The 9,722-nt window shown below is 41.1% G+C and overlaps 1 protein-coding gene across 1 annotated transcript in view; it reads left to right on the forward strand.

Annotated features, from left to right (window-relative positions):
• Positions 1–6,074, forward strand: part of MBD5 (methyl-CpG binding domain protein 5) — a 90,240-nt gene extending 84,166 nt beyond the window's left edge. Inside the window, exons 13-14 of the mRNA XM_026852530.1 lie at positions 3,220–3,295; positions 5,489–6,074. Of these exons, the coding sequence (XP_026708331.1) occupies positions 3,220–3,295; positions 5,489–5,560 (148 nt within the window). The 3' untranslated portion in view covers positions 5,561–6,074. The remainder of the gene's footprint in view (positions 1–3,219; positions 3,296–5,488) is intronic.
• Positions 6,075–9,722: the final 3,648 nt, after the last annotated feature.

A 9,722-nucleotide genomic window follows, 5' to 3' on the forward strand; every position in this document is an offset into this window, starting at 1 on the left:
CCCCTTCTGCACAGAAATCCTTCCTCAGAGCCAGCCTGACCCTGCCCTGGGCAGCTTGAGGCCATTCCCTCGGGGCCTGGCGCTGGGGCCTTGGCTCCAGAGACTCATCCCCCCTCTCTGCCCCCTCCTGGCAGGGAGTTGCAGAGGGCCAGGAGGTCTCCCCTCAGCCTCCTCTTCTCCAGACTGAACCCCCCCAGTTCCCCCAGCCGCTCCCCAGCAGACCTGTGCTCCAGACCCTGCCCCAGCTCCGTTGCCCTTCTCTGGCCACGCTCGAGTCACTCAATGGCCTTTTTGGGGTGAGGGGCCCAACACTGAACCCCCTCAGCGAGGGGCGGCCTCCCCAGTGCCAAGCAAGGTGGGTGCACTCAGGTGTCCGTTATCGCTGCAGGAGCTGCCCAGAGGCCCCAGTTGCAGGTGAAATCTGGAATATGTCCACCGTGGGAGGGAGCTTCAACTCAGCACATGCTCAGACTTCATTTTGATGATACAATTTGGTAAAATTTTAATGGGCCCTAGCAGGGAGGAGGAGGACTGAGAGAACGCTTCTGACACAGAGGTCCCGAGGGAAGGAATTTCAGTCGTTGTCCAAAGTTGTTGGCCGTGAGAGGTGTTCTAAGAGATGAAGTGCTGCTTTTTATTGAGATGAACATACTGTTGCTAGAGTCTTTTAAATGTAATTTGACAAAAATTATGATGTTTACAGGTTGGTTTGCATCACTAGAGGCCTGATGCATATGTTTGATGTCAAATTCTCGGGTTTTTAGTGGCAGTGTTTTGTCTGCAGTAAATGGATATTTCAGTGATGGGCACTTCTGAAACTTTGATTTGCTCAGGGCAGATCATCCTCTTCACAACACAACAGTGTCTGAAGACTACAATTCAAATGTTCATTTGTGTTTTTAATACTTTCAAATGGCTGGTTTGAGTAATAGCAGTAATTTCACAGGTGTTGTAATAAGGGTGGGTTGCTGATAGAGCATAACGTTGATGAAATAACTTTACATCACGTACAGGCAACGACATCTGAAATCTGCTTCTACATGACGTGCCAGTCAGCAGTGTTGTCAGTTATTTAGATGTCTGCGTTATAAATAGTCGTATTACCTTTATAGGAAGTTCTGTTGCCATGGAACAATATTCTGTTTGTCATTTATAATACCTAAGGGTGCCTTCACTCGCCCAGGTTGCATAACTTCAACTTGTGTTTGCAAGCAGTCTAGCTCAAGCAGTTCACAAACCCAGGTGGACATGTCAGGCTTTGTATGTGAACATTTATTTCAGTTTATCTTACCCTTTCTTTGGTTGATTTCAACTACATCGGGATACGTAATTTTGAAGTTGCACCAAACTCCTTTACCACTGTTTGAACTGATTCAGTCAAAGCCTTAGTTAAATTTGTGCAACTTCATGTGTGGCTGAAGTGCTATTATACTTCACTTTGGTGTAGTCAGGTCAGTAAGGTTTTTATAGCTTTTTTAACATTTTTTGTGCAATTCATGCCCTGGTATAGCTCAGATGACCAACACAAAATGGTGTCAGGGAATATCTTACTTGAATAACGAGTAACAGACTCTGATCTCTTATCTTCAATCTCCCAGCTGTACTGATGGGTATGAAAATAATTTTGCTGAACTAGAGGGATGGAATTACTGTAGAGCAATGAACGCTGGTCATTCCGTTCGTCTGTGCTACTTCCTCGTCAATCTTTTGCCAGTGCTTTTAGTTGCTATAAATCTTTAAGTCTCAGGGAAAGATGTCCTAGCTGACATGATGATCTATCTATCTTTATTAAAAGGGAAGATTTTTTTAGAAAGTGTCTTCTCTGCAAGGGACAGTCCTAGTGACCCCACTGTCCTTGCCAGCTTGGGATGAGCTGTTCTCTGCCATCATCCTTCGTGATGCAGATGGCTCTCTTCCTCCTCCCCTCATTTCTGTTCCTCCTCCCCTCATTTTTGCATCTCCAAAGTGGGAATAACAAGACTTTCTTACTTCCTGAGGGTATTGTGATGGATGCTCATAACACTGTCTCTCATCTCCAGGGTGATCTTTCTCTCATCTCATAGCATCACAGAATCCTAGAATGGTGCCTTGAGCCCTTCCAGGGAGGGGGCAGCCACAGCTTCTCTGGGCAGCCTGTGCCAGGGCCTCACCCCCCTCACAGGGGAGAATTTCTGCCTTACATCTAACCTACATCTCCCCTCTGCCGGTTTAAAACTGTTCCCCCTCATCCTATCACTATATGCCCTTGTAGTCTCATATTCAGCCACTTGTCTTCAAGTTCATTACTCTTCTAAATGTACCTATTCATTTGAAATCATGAATGAACCAGCCTATCTAATATACCTACTTTTAAGCAGAGATCCTCAACAAGCTGTCAACCATCAGCGGTAACTCGTGCTCAGGTACAATTTCTAACTTGAAACCGGTGATGTGTGAACACAGAGCCACAGAAGTATGTCCTGTCCTGCAGATCGTGGTGTTCAAGTGGGAAGCTTCTTTAAAGAAGAAATGTGCATAAATAAAATAATGTTACTGTAAAATTAGATGCGTATGGAGCTGCGCAATGACTTGGGATAACTTCTGGTTTAGAAGAATAAAGTCGTCACCCGACCTTTACCATAGCCCTTGGTGTGCTGTCATTCCAGGGTAAAACTAGCAACATTTTACAGGGTTAATATAACGTATTTTCTTCTGGCTGTTTGAAGTTGGAAGGGACATTTAGCTTTGTGCTTTGGGAAGGAGGGGGACTTTATGTTCATGTAGAGTGGGAAACAGGCAAGAGGTACGCCCTGGGGGTTTAATAACACCTGAAGTCTTTAAGAAAGCCCAGAGTAGCTGGAATACTCCTCTTCTGCTCCTGATCAAAACCTGTGAGAGTCTGGCCCTTGCTGCTAACCATTTAAAAAAAGATTGCACAAACCGCTGTGTTCCCGTGAAGTACTTTTGCTGGTTATTCATGGACGTAATCTGTCTCGTGGATACTGTAACTATACAGCTCATGGAAGTGCTGCCTTTAATTTTCTGTCTGTAATTACAACACAGACCTTTAGTTTGCATAACGTTGTATGTAGGCCTGATCTTGCTAATCATGCTATAACAACCCGGGAGGCTCTACAGTTACTAGAATATGTCCAGTGAATTAATGTGTTTATTAGTAATTTTTAAAAATTTTTTTTCTGTTCCTAGAATTACTGATGGCATTAATTTTTTTCTTCCTAGAAGTGGAAAGCTAAATAACCATTTAGAAGCTGCTATACACGAGGCCATGAGTGAACTAGACAAAATGTCTGGGAATGTAAGTTTCTTTTCAGTTAGCAATAATTTTCTGTATTTCTGCATGGGTGTCAAATGAAGCCTGGGAATGTTGGTCTGGGTGGCCTTCTAAATTTTGTTTCTATTTTCTTAAATAAGTTTGAATTTTCAATATTTCTCCTGTATTAAAAACTATTTGCATGTGCCTGATCATCCTGAAAAATGGGAAAAGTTGTAGATTTTTAGTTACATCACCAGTTATATTACTTTTCACAAAGAGAGATTCCTGGACGTACTTTGATAATATTTGGATCAGTTCCCGTCCAGCTTATATTCCCTGAGTTTTCTCTGAGTAGTGACACAAAATCAGGCTCGTTTGTTTTTCAGTTTGAGTAACAGGATATTGAAACCACATTTAAAAGCATCATTCCTTTGAGTGTAAAACTCTTTAAAGAAAGTTTTTCTCACATGAAATGAAAGATAATGGCATGAAAGGTAAGTTAAAAAAAAAAAGTATTCCTAATGTCAAATCTAACAGTGTTCTTGCTACAATAATTACACTGTTATTATATAAAACAAAAACAAAATAGATATAAAATACAAAATATAAATAAAATACAAAATACAAAATTTGGTTTATATAATGTACTCATCTTCATATTTAAAACATGGCTGTAATTTCAGTGAAGCACACTTAGAAATGCAAAAAAGTCTCGCATAGCACATGTAACCTCCCAGATTTTCATTGGTAATTATTCAAATTATTATTTAGAAAACGCCTGAATACAGAAAAAATAAGTCTTTTTCCTGATATTCAGCGCTCAGTACTGAAGATGCTTGTACATGTGCACATTTAGAAGTAGTAGTAAAACTTCAGGGGAGCTTCAAGAGTATATAAAAGGAAACGTATACAGAACTGCAGACTTAGACCTGAATTCAGAACCACCAGGAGATGAGTTATTCAGTAGCTTTTAATGGCTGCTGTGTTAAAATAAAATCAAATCTTTTGTTTAAGCTTCTGAATGTTACAAAAGGAGATTTTGAGTTTTGATTTCAAACGACGTGTGTTTTCCTCTTGCCTTTGGAAGGAAAATGAAAGCAGGATCTGATTGTAGGTCTTTTACAAATAAACTTGTGTATGTGTTCGGCGTACACATCTGTGTTGGTTACACCAGACCTGCGTGGTCGGACGGCACTGTTCCTTTTTTATTTATAAACCCAGTAATACTAAAAACTGTATGCTGTGTGCATTTTAACTGTGATATAAACTGGCTCAGGGGAAACTGCTGTAATTGGATTTGCTGATCTGGTCGTTTCATAATGCAGACAAGCTGATGCACCAGCCTGCGTATCATTACACAGTTTGATTTATATTTTAATCATCTGGTCACAAATTTTGTGATCAGGGTTTAGTTCCATAAGGAGGATGGTTCCTAGAAACACTTGCAGGGAATCAGCAGCTCTCTTTTTAGTGACTTGCATTTTTTCCAGCAGCTACTGTTCAGGCAGCAGTCGCGTTCCAAATGAAAAGCAGATAATTAGTGGAAGCGTTACTGGTGCGAGACAGCCACCATCCAGGGTCTGAGGGAACTGAGGAAGGCTCCAAGGGGATCGGGCTGCCGAAGGGTTCGGTGTGGCGTCCCGAGCGCGGCTGGGGGCTGCGGGCGCCGGGCGCTGGCACAGCAGCCGGCTCTGCCGACAGGTGGTGGTGGAACACTGCGCCAGGCCCCGCTCCCGCCCCGAGAACCGGCCTCACGCTCATGTTACTCCAGGCTTTAGCTCACCGTGGAGTATCTCCCTTTAATAATCGGACAGAGCTTGGTCCTTAGTCGTGCTGCCGCAGACCTGACTTTGTCTTCTCTGATTTTTCCCTGCTAGCAATGTTGCCTGACCACTGCCTTCCTACTTTATCGCTCTTGTCGCAGCGATGTGTGAAGGTTTGTCTCTGAGAATTTGGCATCGTTGCAGTTCGGGGTTCAGTTCCCCGTTACGCGCTTTCCCAGTTACCTTTCTCCAGGGTAGCGGAGGTTTGAGATGTACCAACTGCAGCATCAAACTTCTCCTTCCCAGTGCCTTAAAGTTCTTAAAAGTTCCTTTTAATTCAGGCTTCCGTGTAGATGTGAAATAATAATAACCGTTTCATAACAGCACCTCAAGCAATCCTGTAGCTCATTTATTACTGGCTGGTTACTTTGACCAATTTTCTTTGCTAACTTCTAAATATACTTATTTTTAGGTCCACCAAATCCCACAGGGAGACAGACAAGTGAAGCCTCCAAAACCCAAGAGGAGGAAGATCTCTAGATAACATTGAATGTCTTTGTTACTGGTCCAGTACTTATCAAAATGAACGTGCACATAAGTCTATATGTAGGTATTGATATAGACGTGATTATATCAATATTTATATGAAGACAGATAGTTACCATCACAGGGTGCTACGCGGATTAGTGGTACAATATTTTTGATGATTAGGAGGGATAGCGGTTGCTGGATAAGCCAATCAGAAATCTTGAAAGGTTGCAGTAACAATGTCAGATGATTACTGAAATTTTTTTCTATAATACTAAAATTGTGATTATAAGAAATAGTCCAAATGTTTCTGAGAAATTTTCATTGTGTATATAGATAATACAGAATTTCATGGTGATATCTGAAATGTAAATATTGTACAATATTGTCATGTACAAGCGTACCTAATGCACACTTTATCTTTTATTGTACAAAAAATAGTGTACAAAATTCTTTGGTTTCTATTGAGTACACATACAAGAGACTACCAGTGTAAAGTGATAAATAAAAATACAGCCTAAATGCTTTTATATGATAATGTAAAAGATGCTGTTTTTGTATTTAACAGCAGAGAGAAGGCATGATTATGTAATACCTTAATTATGACATACACTTCACGCCACTGAGTGTTCATTGATACTGTCTGTTTGGAATGAACCTTGCCTGGAAGTACTGTACTCCATTTCAGGTCTCTGTAGGAGAGTGCAACCTTTGCAGATTCCTAACGGGATGTGGGATCACAGCTCTAATTAATAATTCAAAGGCTGCAACTATTGGTTGCGTTTTTATTTACTTAGCTTTTAAAGTAGAATGCTGTAGATTTTATTAAAAAGAAAAAAAAAGTAGATGGACTATTTTAGTCAACCATTTCTGTAGTTAAAGTTTCATAGCCACCTGATAAACTAAACAGTTTATATTCCCCCGTAACGTTGACCCCTCAAACCCCCTAGATTTATTAGCTTAAATTATCTAACGTCATTAACCATCGTGTTTACTTTTAAGGGGGCAGAGGCCCTGCTTTAATAATGTGATCAGTATTGATTACGGTTTGGTTTTGCAGTAGAATGAAAGGGCATGCTCCGCAGCGTTCGTAAAAGTAATTCCAGTATCCATCTTGCAGTATTAAAACAAAAAAATCAAGGGTGGCTTACAAAACTATTAGCAACAGTAATTTTTATCAGTATTATGTAACATATCAGATTTATTTTATTTAAAAAGAATTATTTATACCATTAACAGATTCTTATATATATTAATGTGGCTGAAATGTGCAGGTTAAATCTATTAACCAAATTATTTATGTTATATTAAGTGAGAAATGTGAAACATATGTAGAAAAAAATTAATACACTACAGATTTAAAAGTCTAAAGCTATGAGCCATTATAAAATTAACGAACGGAAGTGTAGCACAACATTATTTCCATTTTATTTCATTTTTCTTTTTAACACGGATGGTGGTGATGGTGATGGAAGCAGTGACATCCTCTGTCTTCAAGGCTTCCCGAAATAACTCCCAGTTCACCATTCCCGGTCCCGGGGTGGAGTCCGTAACCCCTACCTCTTCGTCCGGGACCACCGCTTACCTCAGATTTCCTTTTTTCCCCCCCAAACTCCCCGATCTCACTCTCTAGCTAAGGACTGGCAGTGATCAGCACCCTGGGAAGCTGGCGGTATCGCCACTCTCCAGATCCCCGGCACTCGGCGCCAGGATCCCAAGTCATTGCTCCTCTTCCCACCCGCCTTGCCCGAGTCCCAAACTCCTCTCTCTGAAGGACATGACCGAGACCAGCCGTCCCCGAGGACGACGGGACCCGGCGGCTGCTCTCCCAGCCTCGGCTCTGGCGTGCCCCAGCACGCAGCACTACCTCTGGGCTCGCCCCTGGGCTTCCCCTGGGCTTTCCCACGGCCGGCACCGCGGCTCCCGCTCCTCCTTCCCCCCAGCCCGAGGGATCGCAATAGCTGCACTGGCTACAGGGGCCTGGAGGCAGGAGCCCTTCCTTCCGCGGGGTAGGTTCATTTGTCTTTTCTGTAACGCCACCGTCCTCCATGCAAGCTCATGTGAAGTGATCGATTTGATTCATTTATTTTAATTTTTTTTTAAATCCTTTTTTTTTTAATTATTATTATTATTATTATTTTTCCCTTTGGGGGTGGGGCGGGGTGTAGTTTAGCTCCTGTTTTTTCTGTTCCGAGTCGCTGTGTTCGTTTCCAGAGTTGATGTTGTTTGTTCTCCACCCCAGCCCTCTCCCCTGCTGTCTGTCCGCACCCGCGTGGGTTTGATCAATCGCTCCGTGCGTGCGTGTGTCTGTGTGCGTGTGCGAGCGCCTGTCTCGATTTAGTTCCTTTCTCCCTTTGCTTTCTGTCCTAGAACTGAGTTTGTATTGACCGACCCTTCTTTTGGCATTTTAACTAATTAGGTTTGTACTTTCTCACCAATGTATACTTTACATCAGTAGACAATGTAAAGTATTTTTGTGCACTTGATTTCATTGGTTAATAATGGCATTGATGTGGGTGCTAGGAGTAGTTTGTTTCAGTCCATACCAATTTTTTTCTCTTTTAGAGGTTTTTATGGTTTCATGTAAGCAGTTAATGTAAATATTGTGAGCATTACAGGTCATGCAGTGTTGTAACATTTTAAAAAATGTTGCACCTACTTTACGATTAAAAAACTGGTCACTCATACTTGAATTTTGCCCATAGAGCCATTTCTTTCTCTTTGCATTAAAGCATAATATACTTTTTTGATGGAGGCCCAACCCTTCTTTCTACCTTATTATTTTTTGTTTAATAAATCTATATTTTTTCTAATAGAAGACTTAAAAATGAAAATTTAAAAAATACTTTTTGCCTACTTTCTAATTTAAGAGAGAATTCCTATATTTAAAAGGTGAAAAAAAAAAATACTCCATTGTGGAAAGTGGAACACCACTTTATTTGTCATTATTATGGCACAATCACACGAAACTGAACTGGCTGAGTAAAGCGAGCCCACGACGTCAATCAGTATCTCGGTAGATTAGGGAACTACGTGATTCTTTGAGGATGTAAAGTGTTGCATATTCTTGTCTATTTATTTATTTATTTATTATGCTTTCTTTTGCTAAGTGGGTGACAATGTGGTTGAGTCATTCAGATGACATACAAATTAAAGGAAATATTCCTCTTTCTATTATGGTGCATTTTGTGAACACCATAAAAAAAATATTTTCATTTATTTCAATGGATTTTCTTCATATTTTCACTTCTGACAGAAAACATTGGGCTGGTATCAGCTGCAAAAATAATATCCACGTAGTTTAAAAAAAAAAATCTAAAAAAAACCCCACCTCTGATGTCCCAGGTCTATTATCCTCACAGTCTAAGGTTTTAGGGGTTAAAAAGAACTTAAAATTTAAAGGTATTTCCTAACTCAGTTTTGCAGAAGGTTTATAAGTAATGTGATATCCTTTTGGAGTCCCTAAGTTTGATGGTATAGAGATATTAGAGGGCTCGTGGTGGACTGAATTACCTTAGGACTGCTACCTTTCTTAGCTACAGTTTGTATTTTGCTATGTAGGGTTGTAATGTGAGAATTCCAGAAGAGCAGTAGCATAAAAGTGCTTTTCTATTTTTTAAAAAAACCCATTCTAGTCTTACTAAGAATTAGAGATTTTTTTAATATCAGTTTTGTAATTTTTGATAAAGTTGTCAATATTATGATTAAATCACCAGAAAAAAAAGTTACTGTGATGTTCTCTTCGGGGCAGGGACTGTCTTCCTATGTATTTGTAAGATGCCACAATGGGATGCCCGGTCTTAAATGGGGCCACGGGCACCGCTATCAATTAAATAGCAACCAGCAACGTTGAGGTTGATTTAAGTGTATAAAAGCCAAGAGAATTCACAGTTAAGACCACGAATCCGATTACCTGTCCTTAGTTTGCTGCCGTGTCCTCCCTGAAGGTAACATCATCGGGTGCGACGTCCGACGGGTAAGTCGAGGAAGCTGATGGCTGTTGAAGCTTTTGCTCACACAACCCGGGACCTTCTCCTCCAACTCAAACCAGATCCGCTCCGTTAACGCAGCCCTTGGTCCCCTCCCTCTCTCTCTGCTGTTTTTACCACTACTAACTGAGCAACTCAACCTTCATGTTTCAGGATTCCACCAAAAAAAATACCATTAACCCGGCGGTT

This window comes from Athene cunicularia (assembly GCF_003259725.1).
Source record: "Athene cunicularia isolate RWA chromosome 7 unlocalized genomic scaffold, athCun1 chr7_part1, whole genome shotgun sequence".
Classification (NCBI taxonomy): Eukaryota; Metazoa; Chordata; class Aves; order Strigiformes; family Strigidae; genus Athene; species Athene cunicularia.